Consider the following 22799-nt stretch of genomic DNA (forward strand, 5'->3'; position numbering starts at 1 on the left):
GCGTAACACGCCCATAATCGCCGATCCGTGTTGAAGGTTGAAGGTTGTTTTTGCTCCTCCATCCTTCAAAGGGCCGGTGTCGGGTTTGCGTTTGTCCCTGTCCTCCGACTTCTCCGCGGCTGACGCATTAGTGTCCGGGCGCCATGTCTCTGTTCAGCGAAGTCCCGCAGGCGGCTCCTGTCGCCGTGTTCAAGCTGACGGCCGATTTCCGCGACGACAAAGATCCCAACAAGGTGAACTTGGGAGTCGGAGGTGAGTGATGCTGAGCTCAATCTAATCATGATCGTGTTATAATTTGCTAATTTATATACTTACTCCAATGCCATGTCAAATAATTCTGAAAATGCAGTTCAAACCAACCTATTAACAAAAGTCAATCATGTTTGTTGGAATTATGAATGATGCTGAAATATGCGTTTTATTATTTAAAACCAGCCATTATTTCCACAGCTCTGGAGTCTGTGTTTCCTGTGAATGTGTATTATGTCTCAGCACCAGCATCCTACAGCAGATCACTTGTCAGGCTCTTATTTTAAAAATGTCAGCGGCTGTCACTACTGTCATCGACCAGAGCCCATCCCATTGGGCCAGGGTTTAGACAGAATGATCATCCTTTTTCAGGAGTCGGGGACCAGGCTAGAACTCTCATAAATATTCAGTGTTTGTAGTTGATGATAATAATGCATAATAATAATAATAGTATGTGTGACCCTCACTGTCTACAGTGCTTTTTAACTGCTGCATTAATAACGTGTAGTTAAAGAATCGCAAAAACAGATGCTTTGTATTCATTTGCTGAGTATTAATCTGTATAAACATCAAATCCCAATATTGGCGTCATAGCTCAATATATTTAAATAAAAATAAAGATTGAATGACAGAGAGAACGCAGTAGAAATGTAGGTATCCACACTGAAAGAATCAGTCAGTGTAGCGTCATCAGGCACAATCTCAGTGTTTGCTTTCAGACACAGCATGTTCTTTTTACTCCTTTCCCAAGTGGAGGGTGTGTTGGAAGTGGGTGGAACTTCGCCTGATGTAATGATCACAATTATAGCTTGGAACTTATCCAAATTTGTCACTAGTTTAGAAGATTTATTCCAGCTTGCACCCACTCTGAATAGATTGTTAAGCAACATTTCCCTCCTATGATAGAGTTAGATAGGGTTGTAATGATTTTTGATTTTGGTCTTATTGGAAACTAAACGTTTGACCTTCATCCAGAAACCATCTGAAAAAAAATCTGGCACAGGGCACCGTACGCATGGCTCATTCTCACCTGTCTGGCCATAACGACGGCAGAAATCAGTGATCTTTAAACCTAATCACTTCCAGCAGTGGCAACGCATCGTGAGACAGACAGATCATCCAGTCAGGTGGCAGCCTGACCTGGACGCCCCTCTCGCTGTTGCCGGGGAGTGGCAGCTTGCCTGGAGGTTTGGAAATTGAAGCCTTGGCACGACCGGATTAGACTGTTCTGGTCTGTGATTAGATTTCAGGCCAGAGAACAAAGGGGCTTTGACCTAAGATAGACTCTGTTGGTCCATAAACCTTGTACTTTGGTTGAAACGGTGTTCTATGTTGCATCTGTGGTTGAATGGTGAGGTTCACACTCGTAACTGCTTGTGATTGGGTGCCCTTCCTCCTCACTGCAGGTTTCCATCTTAAAGAACATAATCCCTCTTGTCTCTTGAGACTTTTCTTTTACAGATGGCTGGAAACACTAAACATGCCCACTAAACATGTGTCCTTCGTCGGATGGACAGAACATGTTTGAACTGCAAATAAGCGCCCTGTTATGAAACTGCTTCATCAGACATCCTCACTGATAATGAGTAATGAGTGTCTACTTGACCTGCAGGTTTATTCATTTACTACCAAGTTATGGTTGAAAACAAGTTCAGGCAATAAAGCCTAATATTGATGTCTCAGTATATGGAAGACACAAAAATAACACAATAGCTAGTATTTTTTCTGTGAAATTGATTTACGTGAATATTACAATGTAATTACATTACATGCTACCATGTTCATATATATAAATAACATAAAATTGTGAACGTTGAGGTTATATTAAAATCTTTATTTATATAAAACTCGTATGTGGACAGCAAAAAAAGAATTTCATTGTACATTTACATTTACATTTATGGCATTTGGCAGACGCCCTTATCCAGAGCGACTTACAACGTGCTTTCAAGTTACCATCGATGAAGAGATCAATTCCGGTTCACTAGGACCCCAACTATGAATACATCTTTTTATTCACTCTGTTGTAGATTCTGTACACAAAGTTCGACAACAAGAAAATTACAATTTAATCTAAATATTCTTTAAAGAGGAAGGTCTTGAGCTGTCGTTTGAAGGTGCTCAGTGACTGAGCTGTTCTGACCTTGAGGGGAAGTTCATTCCACCACCGAGGGGCCAAGACAGAGAAGAGTCTAGATGAATGTTTTCCTTTTACCTTCAGAGTTGGAGGGACCAGGCGAGCAGTACTGGAGGCTCGGAGTATACGAGGTGCAGTGCGAGGTGTAATAAGGGCTGTGAGGTAGGATGGTGCTGCTTCATGTTTGGCTTTGTAGGCCAGCATCAGTATTTTGAACATGATGCGTGCAGCTACTGGGAGCCAGTGGAGGGAACGTAGCAGAGGGGTGGTATGGGAGAATTTGGGAAGGTTGAAGATCAGTCGTGCTGCTGCATTTTGTATGAGTTGAAGAGGTCGGATGGTACATAGTGGTAGACCAGCTAGAAGGGAGTTGCAGTAGTCCAGTCGTGAGATTACTAAGGACACAGAAGTGTAATTTCCTCCGTACATATAACAAAAATTGCTTTGAATGCTTGAATGTTGTAAATGCCTCTGGTAGCTCTAAATGTCTATTAACGATGGAATATTTGCACAAATGTAGACAGAAGCTTTATCAGCTACAATTAGTCTTGAGTTCCAATGGAATGCTGTGTTCCTAGTTTAGGTACTTTCCTGCAGCTGTTAAAGTGAAAGTGATTGTCATTGTGAAACACAGCACAGCACACGGTGACACAACAAAATGTGTCCTTTGCTTTTAACCCATCACCATTAGTGAGCAGTGGGCAGCCATGACAGGTGCCTGGGGAGCAGTGTGTGGGGACGGTACTCAGTGGCACCTTGGTGGTTTTGAACCGGCAACCTTCCGATCACTAGTCTACTTCCTTAACCACTCTGAACCTTTGAAGTGTCAGGGTTTAACCTAAACCTGTAGGCAGAATACAAGAAATTTAAGATACGTGGCCACATCCAGCGAGATCATTTCATATAGATCCGCTATTATGGCCTGGTGATATGAAGCGCTGATAACATACAAACTACAGATCCAATAATGCTTCAGTTGCCTTGCTGAACACGATCCCATAATGGCATGTACTTTGCTGACGAATTGCGGGCACCATGCACTGAGTTTGCATGGTGCTTTGGTGACTTTGAAGCATGAAAAAGAATTTGCCGTTGACGTGGAAATATCCTATACAGATTCAGATGGTGCTGATTCAGCTGCAGTGTAAAGATCACGTTCAGCAAGGCAACTGAAGCACTGCATTATGGGATCTGTAGTTTGTGTTTGATACCTGTGATGTAGACTAATCAGTTTGTTCGGTGTCTACTGTGAGTTACCGATGTCTCCCGCACCTCTGCGTGAAACTTTAAACCCTGTGGGTTCTGATGTGTCTTCCCATGACTCAAATTAGCTTACAGGACGGACGAGGGCCAGCCCTGGGTCCTGCCGGTGGTCCGCAAGGTGGAGAAGATAATCGCGGACGACCACAGCCTGAACCATGAATACCTGCCGATCTTGGGTCTGCCCGAGTTTCGCTCCAGCTCATCCAAAATCGCCTTGGGTGAGGACAGCCCTGCCATCCTAGAGAACAGGGTATGGACAACACTCGACCGTACAGCCAAATGAAGCAATAGGAAGTCAGTGTTGAGGTATATATGCGTGTGTGTGTGTGTGTCTGTGTTCTTGTTTCGGTAGGTGGGCGCAGTACAGTGTTTGGGAGGAACCGGCGCTCTTAAGATCGGTGCCGAGTTTCTCCATCGTTGGCACAATGGCCAGGACAACACAAAAACACCCGTCTACGTCTCAGCTCCAACCTGGGGTGAGTGTGAGTGCTGTCAGTGCTGCAGTGTTCAATCGGGATTAATCGCGATTCATCAGTGAAGTTCAGAGTGTATGAGCAATTAGGCATTTTTCTGAATGTTATCAATCCTGGGAACTATCTCCTCCACTTTCGATGGAGGCCTTTATTCCGCGACTCTATCGACCGATTCATTCCGAGAACGTGTTTACTCGTGATACGACAACCAAAGTCCGATGTGAGCAGCGCAAGACGTTTAGATAAGAGTTTGACAGAAAGGTTAAAGCTGTTGACCCGAGCGAGCCGACGTCAGTTCCCGTCACCCCCTGATTGTGTTCCTCCCTTGATGTTTAAAGAGAACCACAATGCTGTTTTTGCCAATGCCGGCTTCGAGGACGTGCGTCCGTACAAGTACTGGGATGCAGAGAAGCGAGGGCTGGATCTGAGCGGTTTTCTCAGTGACCTGGAAGTGAGTGGAACCCAAATAGCCTTGATTCTAACCTTGTTGTGCAGAGCGAATAGATTTTTCTCTTTTTTTCCTGCTGACGTCATACACACACACACACACACACACACACACAGGCACACTCAGATGTTTACTCTACACCAAAAGTGATAGAAGTGTCAATCAAATTGAACGATTACTAGCATTCCCTGAGTTTTGTAATATGTGGTTTTGAGAAGGACACAATTACAGGCTTTCAAAAAGCATGCTTCTGTTATTATTATGGCAATTTCCATAATAATGTTATGAAGAGTGAACTTAATCCCAAATCCACTGCATTTCAACCCTGCCACAAAAGGACCTGCTGAGATCATTTTAGTGATCCTCTGGTTAACACAAATAGCAGACTGTGATGCTTGGAATCATTGTTCTTCCTCTGTTAACCATGGTTACCTGCAAGGAAACCTGCAGTCATGTGTTGCATAAAGAGGGCTTCACAGGCTAGGATATTGCTGCAGCCAAGATTGCACCTAAACCAACCATTATATCAGATCATCAAAAACTTTGAGGAGAGAAGTTCAAGTGTTCTGAAGGAGGCTTTAGGTTTCCAAGAAAGTCCAGCAAGTGACAGGACCGTCTCCTAAAGATGATTCAGGAAAGGGCAGCAAAGAAGCCACTCTCCAAGAAAAGGACAGACTGATATTCTGCAAAAAGACTTCTGAGCACCGGGGTAAAGTCATTTTCTTTGATGAAGTCCCTTTGCGATTGTTTGGGGCATCTGGAAAAAAATTATTGTCCAGCGAAGGTGGACGCTACCATCAGTCCTGTCTCATGCCAACAGTAAAGCATCCTGAGACCATTCATGTGTGGGGCTGCTTCTCATCCAAGGGAGTGGGCTCACTCACAATAACACAGCCATCAATAAAGAGCGGTACCTGTCACGGCCGACGTATCAGAGGGAGCAAGATCTTCTTGAATTTAATTCCCAGAGAAGCTAGCCTTCTTTACACCCATAGCCAAGCAACGGTGTCCACCTGTGCCACCCAAGACGCCCTCCCATCCAACCCACACTCCCGGACCGTCCTCAAGCCAGCCATCTTGCTGTTCTCCTCTGCCCCGGTCCACCCCAGCCTTGTCCCCTCGCCTCCTTCCTCTCTGCTCCCCACGGAGCCAGAGCTCCCTCCCCGCCACGCCATGGCGTGTCCACTGCTCCACTCCCATTCCCACTCACCAAGGGCCTCCGGTCATGGACCAAAGCATTGAAATTTTGGGTCCGTAGCCAGGAAACTCCCCGCACCTTAATCCAATTGAGAACTTGTGGTCAATCCTCGAGAGGCGGGTGGGCAAACATACAAACATACAAACACTAAGCACTGATTATGAAGGAATGGGTCACCATCAGCCAGGATTTGGCACAGAATTTGATTGACAGAACGCCAGGGCTGAAGAAAAAGAGCCAACACTGCAAAAATTGACTCTTTGCATAAACTTGATGTAACTGTCAATAAAAGCCTTCAGTACGCTACAGAAACAACTGACAAAATGATAAAAAATTTAAAAAAAAAAACTGAAGCAGCAGACTTTGTGAAAACTCTTGGCCATGACTATGACTGTACATTTCAGATGCCACATGTTCTCGTGTTCTGTGTTCTTTCTAGAGTGCCCCGGAACACTCCATCTTTGTCCTTCATGCATGTGCGCACAACCCTACTGGCACTGACCCATCTCAAGACGAGTGGAAGCAGGTTGCCGAAGTGATGAAGGTCAGTCCCTTCTATGTCTGTTACAGGACACGGTCAGGTAACAGTGTTTCATGTATCTGTACCATTATGTACAGTATAATTTTCAATGTAACAAAGACATTATATGAACCACCGTCCTAGCTTTAACTCGAATACGACATCACGACATCAAGTTCATAGCGTTAAATGTTTCCCTGCCAGTTGTATTTTTCACTGTACAAAGAAACTCTGAAATGAACTGTGACGTACTGTGATATGCTATGTAACCACACACTATTGACTATACCCCAAACCGATCTTACATAATTCCAACTCGCATAAAAGGTTCATTTTAATTATTAAACATACTACTCAACAAATGCAAGGCTCATGAGCAGACATGGCAGCAGTCACGGGAAAGGCAGGGGAATAAACGCCAATGTTTTTGGCGGTTTCAGCCATTGTGCAGATGAGGGAGCGCCGTTTCCGATGGTGGGGGAAGCAGGCAGAGACGGGGGATTGGATGTCTTAACCGTGGCTGGGCGGAAGAGGGAGGTGGCGGGCGTGTCTTTAGGCTTCCAGCGGGTGGCAAAGTACAACGGGGGCATTCAAGCGCATCGTCGGTGTTTAGGCGGGCGGCCGGCAACATACGGGTCAGTGGAGGTACGAAGGGAGTGTTCAGGAGTGGCGTCGGGATTCAGACGGGTAGCTGGCAATTTTGGGCTTTTAAAGACCGTCCGCATCTACTTCCGGGTGGCCGTCCGCCGCGTGCCGCCTGTGGCTGGGGAGGTGTGCCCGGGACAGTGACAACATGACATCTGTGACCTTGCAGTAATTCTATCATGATGAAAGTGAAGTGAAAGTGATTGTTTTTGTCAGCCTGTGCCACACAGCACAACACACGGTGACACAACAAAATGAGTCCTGGGTGTGAGGTCCTTGCTCAAGGGGACCTCAGATGTACCTTGATGGATCGGGTTTCGAACCTTACGCCTTATGTCTCTTTACATGACACTGTAGTTACAAAGCTATTCTTTTGTTTGTTGCCTGTCACGTTCCTAAGTCTAGGGGTCTCAGAAACGCAACAAGGGTGTGGAGAGGAGGAGGTCCACTGTTACACATGCAACCAAACAAACGATACAAACAGTGCTTTTATTTACAGTGTGCTAACAGGTTCAATAAGACAGAGGACTCAGGACAGCTAACTAACATCAAAACAGCTTAATGGAAGGGATGGGATAACAGCAGGGATAACTAAAACACGTACAAGTTACCAAAAACGGCACATGACAAGCTAACAGCTAACAGGCTAACAACAAAGGGTCTATCACACAACGAAACAAGAAACACGAATGAGATCCCCAACGGAGCTCTATGCAGATCTCCGTGGACCCTGGGGACCTCCCAAAAGCATAAGGGCCTAGCAGACCCTGGGGACCTCCCGAACACCATCTGAAGTCTCTTTAAATAGGTGGAGGTGACCAATTGCAGATGGAGCTGGTAGGCCTCAACTCCTCCCACGAAGTCAACCTAAAAAGGGACAGGACGCAAAAAACACAGCCAGACACACAGAACACGTGGGAGCATACGTCCAGGGACGTAACATGCCAAACTGCTGTTACTGGTCTTCTGATTAAGTACACCGTGTTACACCAAAGAATTTTTCAACTCAAGTATGTTGCATTAAAATGGAAGTCACACTGTTAACTGTTTGTCTCAGCTGATAGACTGCTGATACAGCAGACAAGGAGGGACAATGGCTGTGAAGCTTCTTTACCTCTGTCCTTCTTTCCAGAGGAGGAACCTCTTTGTGTTCTTTGACTCCGCGTACCAAGGCTTCGCCTCTGGGTGTCTAGATAAAGACGCTTGGGCCGTGCGTTACTTCGTATCTCAGGGGTTTGAGATCTTCTGTGCCCAGTCTTTCTCCAAGAACTTTGGCCTGTACAGTAAGTCAGATTTTTCTGAGATCTTTACAACATATAAATACATTTAAATATTTTAATTTACCATTCATTAATTTCCCTCTGTAGATGAAAGGGTCGGTAACCTGACGATCGTGGCGAAGGACAATGAGAACCTGACTCGTGTTCTCTCTCAGATGGAGAAGATTGTGAGGATCACATGGTCCAACCCGCCCTCCCAGGGCGCCCGTCTGGTCAGCATCACACTCAATGACCCAGAGCTCTTCGCTGAGTGGTGAGGAACCACACCAAAGCTTTCCATGTCTTTCCATCTTCAGCGCAGCTAGATGTGGTGCTCTGGGTTTGTCGTTGGGGTTTTATGAAGTTGGGAAGAGATCATGTGCTTTTTAGGATTCCTCACCTTTTTGAATAAGTGTTTGAGTTGCTAACTTAAGCAGATCTTCTGTTCCAGCCTTTAAAGTTCTGCTGTCAGACACGGTCACCTGGCAACTCAAATTTAAAACACTGTCAGTCTTTTCAGTAGGCTTTTCCATAGATAAAAAAACACCAACATCTGTCACAGCTGGAGTGTGTGTGTGTGTGTGTGATGTTGTTGCAGGAAGGATAACGTGAAGACAATGGCAGATCGGGTTCTGCTAATGAGAGCTCAGCTTAAAGCCAAGCTGCAGGCACTGGGGACCCCAGGAACTTGGGAGCACATTACTGAGCAGATCGGCATGTTCAGCTTCACTGGCCTCAACCGTATGTATACACACACACACACACACACACACACAAAAGTAACTCCACTATTTAAACTTGTTTAACGTGTTTTGTCACTGTCCAACAAGGTGATGTCATGGGTAAAAATTATTCTCACTTTTCATATTAGAGAGATGGATGGTTTTGTAGGTGTGTTTCCATTGCACCAGCCTTGTTATTTTTGTGGAATAGAAGGTGACAGGAATGTTATTGCAGGCTTTTATGGGAGGGCACAGCCCTCAGAATCTCACAAAGACACTCGTATCTTCCTCTGTGCATAATGTATTCCCGACTGTCATGTGATTTTTTTTGTGCATCATGTTACCAGAAAATGAATCTGCTCTTTTTTAATAACTTGAAATACCACCTCATGCAGTCATAAAACATTTTTTGAATTTGTAGACATATTGTCTATTCTCAACATGAGGCTGAATGGAAACAACCACAAAAAGCAAAACTCCTGCTATTCTGATTGTGCGTCCTGCTCTCTGTCGCCCCCTACAGCTCAGCAGGTGCAGTACATGGTGAAACAGAAACACATCTACCTGATGGCCAGCGGGCGCATCAACATGTGTGGCCTGACCACCAAAAACATTGACTACGTGGCTGAGTCAATCCACGAGGCAGTCACAACTGTCCAGTAGAGTTACACAACTGTTCCTGCCCCAGCTGGGTCCATGTACACACACATACACACACACACACACACACACACACTTCAGCTCTTATTGGTTCATCTAGATTATATTTTAAACCTGATGTAGAAGCAATGGCTAATGCAGTTTAACAGTGATTAACTGTAACCCCGCCCCACCACCCCACTTTCTGTGCTTGCACGGCAGTGTGTGTAAGTGGATGTGTAAATATTCTGTAGTGGTCTATGTGTATAATACTTGTCATCATGAGCAGTTAGTTGCGGCATTTTCCGGTCGGCAGATGAAACAGGTTAAGCTCCGGGTTCCACAGAAGGATCAGCTAGGCCGGATGCCGACGCACGTTTATTGTTGCACTTAGGAACCCGTAAATGAAGTGAGCCGCCGACTCTATACAACGCATTTCAAATGGCATTTTAACGTGGGCATGTGTTGCACATATTCCATTACTGATCATGCTCTACATTCCATTATGACCTAAAGTGGCATGCAGAGGTCGCTTCAAATGTGTGTTACTGTGAGACGTTAAGCACCCAGTACAGTACTGACGTAACACCCCCATTGGAAAGTTTTTAGCAGCTAAGAATTCATACTTTATACAGGTTCATTCCCTCTCTGCATGACTCTTTGGCCGAGAACCTTTTGTTTTTTTATCAATACAAGGCGGAGCTCTCCAGAAAGACCTCCACCGTTTCCTCGCTTCATAATATTATGACCTTTGGAAACAGATAACGCTACTCAGATACTCGTAGCTGCATCCTGCTTCGTGAGCATCAATTATGTAATTTTTCATAATGCTATGGAGAAAGCCCACGGCATTTGATTTTAGGAACAAGTTCAAATCTGCACCATTTGATGATGATTGTGAACGCGCTACAGCCCTACAAGCAAATTCAGGTCTGGAACCGGATAACTCAAATGTATGGAGTACAAAAACAAAGCAGTCGTAAAATGCTCAAAAGAAACATGTTGTGTTTAACTTCATGCTTTTTGGGGACTGGCTCATCTTCTGGCCACTTAACTACTCACAGTAACAGAAACTTGAAAGAAGTGTGCGCAAACCTTTGCATACCAATGGGACGAGACCAGAAGACCTGCATCTTGAAGGCCGCAGGGCATTTTTATTATTTATTTAGTGTGTAGAATGACTTGAAAGTGGATGTGATGTGACCCTGTCTGGTGTGTTCTTCATTTCTTTTGTTGTCCCAGTTTCCTCAGCACTTGCCCGTATTTGCACAAACACTGGATTTGTTGAGACGATTGTGTGTGTACACACGTCAAATTAACGCACAGTAGTGCTGGACCATGGGACAAGTCTGCATAAGCATCCATAAAAGAGAACAGAAATAAATATGGTCTTACTCTGTATAATGTGTTAACGTTTTATGTGTGTTTGCCTCATTTAATGGTCACTTGTTCAGACAAGATGAGGAAAAAGTTCACATAATTTCTTTATTGAGAAGTTCATAACTCGTCTCACTATAAAATATTTATATACAGCCTGTTTCCGACATAAAAAAAAAAAATCTAATAAATATATTTTTAAAATCCTATACATCTTGTTTTCTAGTAAAATTATAAACATCTGAATGGATATGTATATATCTCTATATAATCTATATGATCATCAATATGAACATAAAAGCTACTAATGTGTCACGACCCCAGCTGATCTGAGAACAGTGAGAGTGAGAAACAGGGTCTTCCAGCAGAAACTGAGAGGACATGAACTCCGAAACACTGCCCTGTGTGTGTGTGTGTGTGTGTGAGTGTAAAAGAATGTGCAACCTCAACACTAATTGATAGTGTGAGCTCTTGTCAGGTTCATACTTGTGTGTATCTCTGCTGACACTATTATAGGTCTGAAATCATTAGGATTCATATTAGGATCTACCCTAACTTCCTTCAAATAATCCAATAAATAATGATTAAAATACAGTATGTTGTATTCTATTGTGCTCTTTGCTGCTTATTTGTCTCTGGAATATGGTTGAAATCATGGCAAATTAGCATTAATATTCCATAAGTGATGTCAGTACATATAAAATTCCATTACATATAAAATGACAAATAGTCTCAGCCTCAGTGCAGAATGTCCACCTGAGCCTGTTAGGGTATCTCTAATCTATGTGTGTGTGTGTGTGTGTGTGGTGGGGAATGACGAGGCATCAGCTTGCATCACGCACATCTCTTTGTTCTGCAATGCAGTTCTGACGCAAAACTGACGCACACTCTCGCTCTCTTAGTAGAGCCGGGGCAGCTCATAGTGTTGAAGTATTGCACAATAGCGAGCGTGGACCCACGTGGCCTTGAGCCTAACGCTGCTGACGCTTCAATTCTCTCCCTGCAGAGGGATTGAAGAAGAAAAAAAAAGTGACAACATTCAAAAGGCTTTAGAACGGGAAAAAGGGTTTCTGGAAAAGTTATTGCTGAATAATCGTTCTTTCCTGAAATTCTGTGCTTTTTGGATATTATCTTCCAGTGTGTTTCAGGTAATGTTAGACTTGGCTCACGCTGTTTCTCTTGTCCACTTCTTCACATGCAGATCTTTTGTCCCATACATGCCAAGGGACATAGGATTCCAATATAGAATTGTCCATAATAATTTATATTTCCCCCCAAAAGCCCTTGCTGACCCCTTGTGCAGTACCCTTTCGACAGGGGTCAGCTGATTGGCTAGTGTCCCAAAAACATGGTTATGTTGCCAGCGCTACTGGTGGGGTAGATGGCAGTGAAGTGGCTGGTCACCATTGTCACCAGTTGCGTCTGGAAGAGGAATTCTTATCGTCATGGGTTTATCGTAAACTTACACACTTGGTGGTGATCTCAGACCAAAAAAAAAATTCAATTCAGGACCATGGTTGTTGTGCCAGTTTGCCAGTTGTTCCAGTCCAGTGGTGTTATAAACAAAACATAATATATATCTGAAAATGTTCATATTTACAACCTGCAGCATTTCCTCTTTCAACCAGTAGGGGGTGCAAAGGAAGTAAGGTGACGGGTAAAGAGTTGCCAATAGATGGCACCATCGTAGTTATCCAGCATTATTTTTCAAGATGGAAATTCAGTTCTGACCTTTTTAGGCGGGATATTTTTTCTCTTCAAGTTTTCAGTTTATGGCTTTCGCAGAGAAGCTTGTGCATTTTTTTTTTCAAATCAAGAGGCAGGCAGCAGACTTTCACAGGAATCTAAGGACACCTCGGCCCAATGACCTTCCAGGTGAGATGTTCTCCGCTGTTGTTCGGCCTGCCACCTGGGTGACACTCATTCAAAGGACGCACCCAATTCCTCACAGTCATCAAAGACCGTCTGTCCTTTCCAAACAGGCATGAGGACACTGGTTCATAAACGACAGAATGTGGTTCTTCTCCAGCTTCTGATATGTTCCACTATTTGCACTCATGTCAGGCTATGAAACCAGTTACTATGTGACACTGAATAGGTGTTGAACTTCAGGAGAGCTCATTACAAGCCTTTAGACATGGTTGTTAGTATTTGCCAGACATGCGTAACGCCTTCGTTTTTAAAGCTGTGAATGAATTAGCACCCAGGTAAAAAAAAAAAAAAAAACATGCTGGTACAATATACAGCTCTTTCTCTCTCTCAGCTGTGTTAAATTAATTTGCTGCGGTGAACAATATGTTATATTCGACAGCGCAACAATTGTTATTAAATATCCAACTTCAGAAATTCAGTTTTTTACTTTTTTCCAAAAACTTTATATTCACTTAGTGCTTCGTTTTATTATTTTTATGTCTACTTAATTGTTCATTCTATTAATATTTGTTTAGTTTTCTCTATTATTTGTTAAATATATTTCATCCTAGCTATTAGTTGCTATTGATAAAATTTATCATAGTTATTTATACAATGGTAGGTACAGTGGAGGGACAAACCGTCCAGGCAAAAGCCAGTCTGCCTAGCCAGTCTCCAGACCTCAATCCAATGGAGAATCTGTGCCCAGCAACAGACCCAAAACATTTTTTATATTTTGTCTCTCACAGTTCAGGTGTACCTATGCTGGAAATGACAGACCTGTCTCGTCTTTTTAAGTGGGACAACTTTTTCATACTAATTCTATGAAAAATTTTAATTCTAATTGAAAATAATAACATGATCTCCATTGAGAGCGCCCTCTGGTGCAGCAGGGCTGGTGTTTTCATCAGCATTTTCCATATGCTGGGATGGTTAAAAAAAAAAAGCAAAGAGGTAGGTTCCATCCAAGTCCATTTCAACTCCTTCTGAGGTTCTCTTGTTTAGTGTTTTGAGAAAATGATTATAGATGATCGCACCAAAAAGCTCTTCCTTGAGATGAGATGAGAAGACCCACCACAGAGATCATCTGAGATCTGAATGAAAAGGTCTTGTGTGAACCAGAGAAGATGAAGGATTATTAACTCTTCACCCTGTGTGACCGCTGAGAAAATGCACTGGTATTTGTATATTAAAAAGAGAGAAAATTCATTAAGTAACAAAGCTGACTGAAGCTGATGGTGTTAGCTCTTCATCAGCAGCTGGTGTTTTCCATAGATCTGTCTCCATCTCGAGATCTCTTCCTCTTCTTAGTGCCTGAAAATCAAGGAATAAAACTATTTTTAACTTACTGCCAAATCTGTTTACTGTACACGTGTCTTTTGAAAAACGTATGAGTATACGTATGATGGATTCTGCCTGCAGAAAATTCCATAAGAAAACTGTTCAGAGCCTTGAGTGGTTGCTAAGATACAGCTGGCAGGAATGACAATGTAAGTACAGGTAAGTGTGTGTGTGTGTGTGTGTGTGTGTGTGTGTGTGAGAGAGACACTCACTCAGTTTGCGGAGCAGCTTCTTGCTCAGTGTCTCATCGGGTTCAGTGGGAGACTGTGTGCTGATGACAGAAGGTGAAACGTCCGTCTCCATGGGAACGGCCACCGCATCTATTAGACACAGGGCATCAGGAGGTTTAAAGACACTAGTGGCACTCAACCAGGCTTTAAATGATTGTCTTTTGACTGCAATGCAGTGAGGTCAACAGAGCAGCCGAGCACAACCATGATCTCTCAGCAATCTGTAATATATCTAGACAGAAACAATGACTGAGAATCTCTGATTGCAATGGGTATCTGGGCAATTGCATCAGATTCGTAAGCCTGTTATACATAATATGAAAACAGTATATGTTTTTTAAAACAGTTCTGCAGCAGAATAATAATGCCTGCATCTCTGATCCACAAATGACTGCTGTTGTTAATATTCAGTGAGACAATTTGGGAATGCAGGCCGGAGCCTGCTGCTCTGCAGCTTAATCCAAACAGATGAGCCAAAAGACTCAAAACCACAGGCATAGCCATACTTTCATAAATTAATTGAGGGTGAATGAAAATGGCCAGACTATTTGGTAAAATTCTTCTGAGGTGGCACACGAGTGAGACAGGAAACTCTACAAGGTCTACATGCTCTACAAGGTCAGCAGCGAATGGAAAACTCCTAATATTGATTATGAGGCCAATGTGCAGTGCTGAAATTAGAAGGCAGCACATTACGGACACTGGATCTGGATCTCAAATTATGTGTGTGAGTGTTCTTGTAAAAAGATGCAACAACAAATTTAAATACATATTTATTACAAAGTGAGTTTGATTAAAAAAGGGTTAAAATTTGCACATCAAACAAACAAATGGTTTCCTGAGAAGGACCCAAAAGTTATGGAAAGTGAGTAAGTGTTTTTAAAAAGTGAAAGTGAAGTGGAACACTGCAGCAAAGCACACGGTGCACACAACAAAATTTGTCCTCTGTTTTTAACCTTCACCCTTGGTGCACAGTGGGCAGCCATGACAGACACCCAGGGAGCAGTGTGTACGGACGGTGCTTTGCTCAGTGGCACCTAAATGGCACCTTGGCGGATCTGTATTCTAACCAGCAAACTTCTGATTAACTGCTAGGCCACCACTGCCCCGTGTGTATGCATATGTGAGCGTGTTTGTGTGTGTGTGCACCCACCAGTGTCCATCCTGTCCGTCAGCCGGTCCTCCCTGATGTAGGGGATCCCTTCCATCCTCAGAAACACAGTGTCGCTGGGGCTCTTCTGCCCATCCGACTTACTGCCTGCAGGGGGTGACAGAGAGTAGACAACCGCTGTCACAGCTGGGCACAGGCAGCGGTCACATGATCACACACCTCCAACCTATCAACACTCACGTCACGCTATAACCACACACGGAAACACCCGCGGTGGACAACGTGCCGTAGCCGCGCTTGGGGTACTGACATTCGTTTCACCGCTAAGAGGATTGGGGCCATCTGCCCATCAAAATCTGTGTATGTGTGTGTGTGTTTTTGAATGCTTGTCTTACAGTCTCATCATTTTCCTTGTGCTACATTTTTCAAAGAGAGAGAGAGAGAGAGAAAGAAAGAAAATGGGACCGTATCCAGATGTTTATGTCTGTCATTACATATTAGCATAATCCGTAGTTTCCTGTTGGCGTGTATGTGGGGTTATTTTAGGGAGACAGATCAGTCTGTCTGCTTGTGATTATGTAATGATGCATCTTCAGCGTCTCTCTTTCTGTGTGTTTTGTCCTCTGGTGAGGGGAATTGTCTGAGCCGCTTGTAGGGAGCTGACAGCTCGGCTCTCTGAGGCCCAGTGTGTGTGTGTGTGTGTGTGTGTCTGAGACTGTGTTTCACCATGAGTGTGTTTGACTCACGAACAATGCGGTTCCTCTCATTGAGGGTGGATGTGGCGTGGGTGGTGTGGCGCAGGTGGGCGTAGCATGCGTGCAGGCGGGCGGAGCCTCTTCGCGTCTCGCTCAGTGGGAGGGCGATACTGTGGGAGCGCGTTTCAGGGATCGCCCCCCTCTCCATTCGCTGGTTCTCGATTTCAGGGGTCTGGGGGGAATCCATGCGCATGGCTGTCAGGGCATTCTGGTAGTGGCTGCGTGTGATCTGCGGATGAACATAGAACAAAATGGTTCGAATACTCCAGGACACACACCCCTGAGTGAATTATTCTGCTTATGTCATTTTAACTTGATTAATTATTTTGTTACATTGTATTAAATTAGTAAGTTCTTGTTTTTGTATTTATTATGGAGGGTTTAGTAATTGCTGTCTTCTGGACAGTATGATTATTCCATTTCCATTATTCAGTCCCACTTCCAACTCTCATCAACCTTTACCTAAGCACCTACCTAAATTTGGACTGATCATGGAAGAACACTTCCACAAATTTTTCTGTTGCTTGGATGTTCGTGTGTGTGTGTGTGAGAGAGAGAGAGAGAGAGAGAGAGAGAAAGAGAGAGTGAAAGACAGTGGGTTAAGTCACCTTGATGACCTGCAAGCTGGTGAGCTGTCGGACACTGTAGTCGGGTAAGTAAGCCCCACCCATGCTCAGCTGACCTATGCTGCCCCCATAGAGGGCAGAGTCAGAGCGGTCCAACCCACTGCTTCGGGAGGTGGACCTGTGAACTAATGTACACATACAAATGCATAGATATGCAGACACATAAACACGAAAATATTTAAGCTAAGCTTCATAATTGATCTTCTAATGTCTACTGACTGTGCTGCAGCCGTCTGACCTCCCTACCCACATAATATCAGTAAGTGTGTTTGGATTAATGATCCCTTAGTCAGATTTGGAGTCATTACAATATTACTGGCTCATATTCACACATTACCTATCAGTTCAGGCATTAAGGCTCATTATAGGACTGAGAAGAAGATCCATGCACACACAACCACAGCCATGTAGTCAGTCATTTCATATTCTGCACTATTCATTTAAGGCGTGTGTTTCCTGTGAAGGGTATTCATTTATCAGAAGCCCATGGTGAGTGTTTGTATGAACAAATGGTGCTTGAGGGCACGGCTGGGTAGCAAATTGGCATAAAATAATTGGCACAGAGGGGCGAGTGGGTGGGCAGCCCCTGTAATTTCTCACGCTGCCACTCAGTCATGACCAAGTGAGATTGCTCTCACTTACTCTTCACACACAGGGTCCAAATGACGAGGGATGATGAATATGCTAAATAGAACAAACACAGAGAGCGGAAAACTTGAGTGCAGATGTGTGGTTATACGTTGGTGTGAAATATTTTCCTATTTGTAGGATGCAGTGTATGAGTAAGGTTGAGCTGTAATATAATAGAATGTTCATAATAACACAGTGAGAGAAAAGCTGGACGATCAGTTAACACCACTGGGGCAGTGGTGGCCTAGCGGTTAAGGAAGCGGCCCCCTAATCAGAAGTTCCACACACTGATCCCTGGGAGCCTGTCATGGCTACCCACTGCTCATTAAGGGTGATCGTTTAAAAGCAGAGGACACATTACGTGGTGTCACTGTGTGCTGTGCTGCAGTGTTTCACAATGACAATCACTTCACTTTCCCTTTCATAATGAACAAATGTGAGCCACAATAACATATATGTGGTCCAGCAGGACCTGTGAACCTTATCTATATTATACTTTGGTTTAAAATAAAAGCATTTATGATGTTAAGCTTTGGTTAAATTGCTGTCATTTTATGCATTTAATTGCTGGATCTAACAATAGATTTGTTTGAAAAAAATACGCCTTTCTCAGTTATCCACCATCGTAACTCCTTGGAGTTCATCAGACAGGAAACGTCTGAAACGAGAAATGGCAATCTATTGAGCCATCACTACTTTCGTCATCATTGGATTTGGCCTAGTCCTGTGGGTGTATGTACACAACCAGTCAAAGGTTTAGATGCAGCCACTCTGTAGTGCATTTTGAAGAATGCAAGAGACAACGTAAGAGAAATATTTAGAATTTCTGTAGCAGGAGAGAGTGAAGCACAGTGGGTACGAAAAGTATTCAGACCCCCTTAAATTTTTCACTCTTTGTTATATTGCTGCCATTTGCATTTGTTTCCTCATTAATGTACACACAGCACCCCATATTGACAGAAAAAAAAACACAGAATTGTTGACATTTTTGCAGATTTATTAACAAAGAAAAACTGAAATATAACATGATCCTAAGTATTCAGACCTTTTGCTCAGTATTTAGTAGAAGCACCTTTTTGATCTGTCGTTGCCATTATTTTAGATGTGTGCTTAGGGTCATTGCCTTCGGCCTAGTCTGAGGTCCTGAGCGCTCTGGAGAAGGTTTTTGTCCAGGATATCCCTGTATATTGTTTAATGATTGCAACCAGTCCTGCAAAACACCCCCACAGCGTGAGTCTGCCACCACCACGCTTCACAGGTTATGAGCGGTGCCTGGTTATCTCCACACATACCACTCAGGCCAAAAAGTTCTATCTTGGTCTCATCAAACCAGAGAATCTTATTTGAAAGTGAAGTGATTTGTCATTGTGATACATATCACATTAATGAGGAAAAATGTGATTTTAGCATAATTTAGCCATTTGATTTTAGCATACTAACAAAGAGTGAAAAATGTAAGGGGGTCTGAATACTTTCCGTACCCACAGTGTGTATGATGAATCTGTTTTTTCAGAGTCGCCTCTCTTTACCTCCAGGGCTGCTTTGTTCACGATTGTCATAAAATCAAAAGCCAATTCATGAGATGCTCATTAACCTGAGTGAATGATAAGACAGTGTTCAGAATAATAAACCTTCAGGACTGTTGTGAACCACCCCCGTTGTCTAACGTAAGGTGGTGGAAGGAAACCAATCACAGCAAAAGGTCCCTGCCTTGTTTGTTTATTATATAATCTCACGTGTTATTTCATAGTTCTGTGTCTATAATGTAAAAAAGGCAAGATCCATAAATGAGTAGGTTCGTCCAAACTTTTTACTTGTACTGTATGTAATATGTGAAGGCAGCGGGACTTAAAGTCAATCCTTCAGCTTCTTTTCGGCTCATGTCAGCCCGTGATATGATAAACAAGCCGAACCCTGGCAAAAGAGGAGCGTGTCTAAAGCAGATGACAGCATTGGCTCTCTCTTTCTCTCTCCTTGAGCTTGTCACGTGCTCTCTGCACTGCGCTTCTAATGAGTTTTTTTATGACGCTGCATCCTGGTGGCCTTTTAATGTGCACCCTGCAGACAGCTCCTAATGCCATGCAGCTCACAGCAGATTAAAGACGCCACACTGAATCATCTTTCTGCCACACGGCGCCCGCCCCCTCATGCCAAAACCCCCAGCCGCGCTTTACAGAGGAGTATGATCAAAAGAGATTCTCGGAGTTGTGCTGAGGAATCGAATTAATGTGCCTTGCCAAAGTTCCCAACCCTTTTAAGAGAGAATTTATGAAGGTTAGACTAAGGAAGTTTGAAATGATGCATGCGGCCGGGGCACTGTGGTGTGTTGCGGGTTCATTCGCACATCTTCACTAATGATGTACAGAACTTATTCCCTAACTTTTTCACAGCAAGGACGGACACGCTCAAAATCATGGTACGTTTTAAAAGGGCAAAAGGCCATAATTACATGCACATGTTAAAAACTTGAAATGTGTACAAAAATTGTTTTTCTTTGTACGATGTATCGACATTTCAGGTTCTCCTATCTTGTTGAGGACTAACTAAAGATGTGAGTTCAGACAGCTACCTGTTGTCAAGCCGGCCATGATGGCGGGCATGCCGTAGTAAGTGAACGCTCCATTCTCAAAGCGCAGGCCCTCCTTCCCCACTTCCACCTCCACTCGACCCTGCAGCAGAAACAGGTGTCAGATGGCTTCAAATGCAAATGCACAGCCAACCCATTGTAACACACTGCCAGGAATAGGTTCACTTATACCTAACCTTCCGTACTAACACTATTGATAAGCTACTACACAGCAACTGCTGCTTACCAACTGCTTTACACGTATAGTCAGGGACGGATTACGGACCGGGCCACACTGGAGAACTTGCAATGCATAAATCATGGGGAGAGACCTATCTTTTGATAATAACCAGGCAGCTGAATAGAAATGGGATGATTAGCAAAAGTACTTTGATTTAGAGCATGAATTGTATGACATTCAAATAATGTTTGTTATGGTATGAACTGGTTGTGCTACGTTGCTACCTGTCTCTATAAACAGAGATGGGTAACCTGGTGCTAACATTAACATGAGGTAATACTGATTATAATTTGAGATCCAACTTACTGTATCAACTTAAGCCACCTTCTTTTCACTTTTTCCGAGGTAAAAAGTGGCAAAAGATTTTGTCAGCATCATTCTGCTTTTACAACACGGTACACTGCACTAGTTTGGACCCACAAGTGGCATGGTGACGTAGCAACTAGCCATCCCAGACAATGCTGGCATTTTTTTTTTTTTTTTTTTTTGAGGGAAGGACCCATAATCCATCCCTGTGTATAGTGCTTTGAATTACAGGGAGTTATGATTTGGGACAAAAACTATTTCATTTTAGTTTAGTAATCTAAGTAATAAAGTATTACTATGTTGTGAACCTAAAGATAGGGCCTCTAGAGGTAATAAGAAGTATTAGGCATTATGTATTTTATCAATATGTTCTTTCAGTGTCATACAGAATGAGATTGTTGCCTTTGGAGACCACAATGGGCAATGTAGTATCTAAAGGCCTCGTATAATAGGCTGTCTTGGTCAAATCACATCTATTGGTGCTTCCTTATCGGACACTGAACATTGATAAGATTTTGCAGAGAAGAAATTAGCCTGATTTGTGTCTATCTAGATTCTAGAACATTCTGATGCATATCGATAGTCATTATATTATGAATGTAATAAAAAAGGCTGGTGTCTGTACCTGCAGGACAAGGATAAAATAATCCACAGGTTTGTTGCGTTGGAACAGGAAGTGCTGTGGTGCCCTCTTGTTCTTCTCATTAAACTTAAGCTCCTGCACCACTTTGGGGTGTTTCAGCAGCCTAAGGAGGATCTTCTCGGACAGACGAGGTGGTCGGAAGGGCTCCACCTCTGTAGAGAGAAAATAAGATTAAAAGTTGTACATGACTGTACTAGAGCCAATAAGACAAAAACAATGGAAACCAAGAGGCAACCTTGCAAAAGGGGAGCTCAGTGGAATCTTGACGGTTCGGGATTTGAACCCACAACCTCCTTAAACGCTATTTCCTGTCCAGGACTGTGTGTTTTATGTCCGTACCTGTGGCCAGGAAGCGGTGAGTGGCTAGCAGCAACTGTGGCGAGATCTTCACATTCACCTCGCTCTCCGGCAGCTTGAACAGCGAAAAGTCCTGCTGTTTCCTCTCGTGGTGAGACACCCGCCTCTTGGTCCGATTATCAGCTGAAAGCCAATCGAGAGAAGCCACCCTACGTGAAACGTTAATGTCACGGGGAACGGCGTTCAGCGCGGCAGACAGGAACACAGGACTCACATGCACGGCTTCACCGAGATATGGGAATTGACTTTCAAAAATCGCACGGCATACAGGACAACTTACAACAACAGGCGAATACATGCAGACATTCAATGACCCACTATATACAACAGGTACTACTTATACACAGGCAACAACAGGTGAACACAATTTGGAATTTCAGACAGACAACATTGACACCACAAATCCCCGGCCTGGCACAGTCAGAACCGTGACAGTTAATATCAGGAGACCTTCAGCGCATACATTATTTCGTGACGTTTCTTCAGAGGAAATCAATGAATGCACTATTGGTTTATGAAGAATGTCATACTGATCATACTGATTTCTCAGGGAAAGCATATATACACACACACACAGTTACTGTCGCTTTATATATATATATATATCGCTGTGGTTTTTTTTCAGTTTTGGAGTTGTCATCCACTATGAATGACATGATAATTCTGGATTAAGGCTGAAAATATGTCCATCGGGCTATAAAATTGGTAGGCTGTCCCTGCACCTCGTTATCTTGGAAAAACTGTCATCTTGGCAAGGCTGCTTCATTAAGTTTCATGTGTGGGTGGGTAGATTTGACCTTTGCTGCTCAGCTCTGATGGCTGAATTATGCCCTGGTTTGCTTTCAGCAGTGGTCTGTAGGTTTGGTGCACCAGTCACAATAATGGACGCCGGTGAAGCATAGACGCTATTCCAGCAGTGGATTTCACATGCTGGTGACATGTCTGTCAGACACAGCTGGCGCCTACAAAGCACGGCTCCTTTCATAAGAGTAATATGCAATTAAAAATGGTTGGACATGGGATTACGAAAAATTGATGCTATTCAAGGACTCCACTTTTAATAGCGAAGTGGACGTGATTCTTTCCTGCCAGGAAGACTGCATTAAAAACATTGCCATGCATTTGTCTCGTTTAAATGCAACCCTAACAAGA

The 22799-nt window shown here is 43.5% G+C and overlaps 2 protein-coding genes across 3 annotated transcripts in view; one reads left to right on the forward strand and one right to left on the reverse strand.

Moving 5' to 3' along the window:
- On the forward strand, positions 1-11139 carry got1 (glutamic-oxaloacetic transaminase 1, soluble). Its single transcript, XM_028959497.1, has 9 exons — positions 1-252; positions 3718-3899; positions 4002-4125; positions 4461-4573; positions 6208-6312; positions 8066-8216; positions 8301-8466; positions 8791-8933; positions 9438-11139. Exons 1-9 carry the CDS (start codon positions 144-146, stop codon positions 9575-9577), a joined length of 1233 nt encoding a protein of 410 aa, XP_028815330.1. The 5' UTR covers positions 1-143; the 3' UTR covers positions 9578-11139.
- Positions 11021-22799, reverse strand: part of cnnm1 (cyclin and CBS domain divalent metal cation transport mediator 1) — a 19371-nt gene continuing 7592 nt past the window's right edge. The window contains exons 3-11 of one of the 2 annotated variants that reach the window (XM_028959437.1): positions 21630-21770; positions 21273-21442; positions 20104-20203; positions 16887-17029; positions 16270-16507; positions 15566-15670; positions 14395-14502; positions 14069-14155; positions 11021-11930 (exon numbers count right to left, since the gene is read on the reverse strand). In XM_028959437.1, the coding sequence (XP_028815270.1) occupies positions 14094-14155; positions 14395-14502; positions 15566-15670; positions 16270-16507; positions 16887-17029; positions 20104-20203; positions 21273-21442; positions 21630-21770 (1067 nt within the window). In that variant the 3' untranslated portion in view covers positions 11021-11930; positions 14069-14093. Of the gene's footprint in view, positions 14156-14394; positions 14503-15565; positions 15671-16269; positions 16508-16886; positions 17030-20103; positions 20204-21272; positions 21443-21629; positions 21771-22799 lie in introns of both variants that reach the window. The other variant, XM_028959436.1, reaches the window with a different exon arrangement.

The sequence above is a fragment of the Denticeps clupeoides genome, chromosome 2 (assembly GCF_900700375.1).
Source record: "Denticeps clupeoides chromosome 2, fDenClu1.1, whole genome shotgun sequence".
Classification (NCBI taxonomy): domain Eukaryota; kingdom Metazoa; phylum Chordata; class Actinopteri; order Clupeiformes; family Denticipitidae; genus Denticeps; species Denticeps clupeoides.

Coding starts and splice junctions, on each gene's coding strand:
- got1 (XM_028959497.1), top strand. CDS start 144: ATGTCTCTGTTCAGCGAAGTCCCGCAGGCGGCTCCTGTCGCCGTGTTC. Junction 3,900..4,001: donor CTGCCATCCTAGAGAACAGG/GTATGGACAACA, acceptor TTGTTTCGGTAG/GTGGGCGCAGTACAGTGTTT. Junction 8,217..8,300: donor CAAGAACTTTGGCCTGTACA/GTAAGTCAGATT, acceptor TTCCCTCTGTAG/ATGAAAGGGTCGGTAACCTG.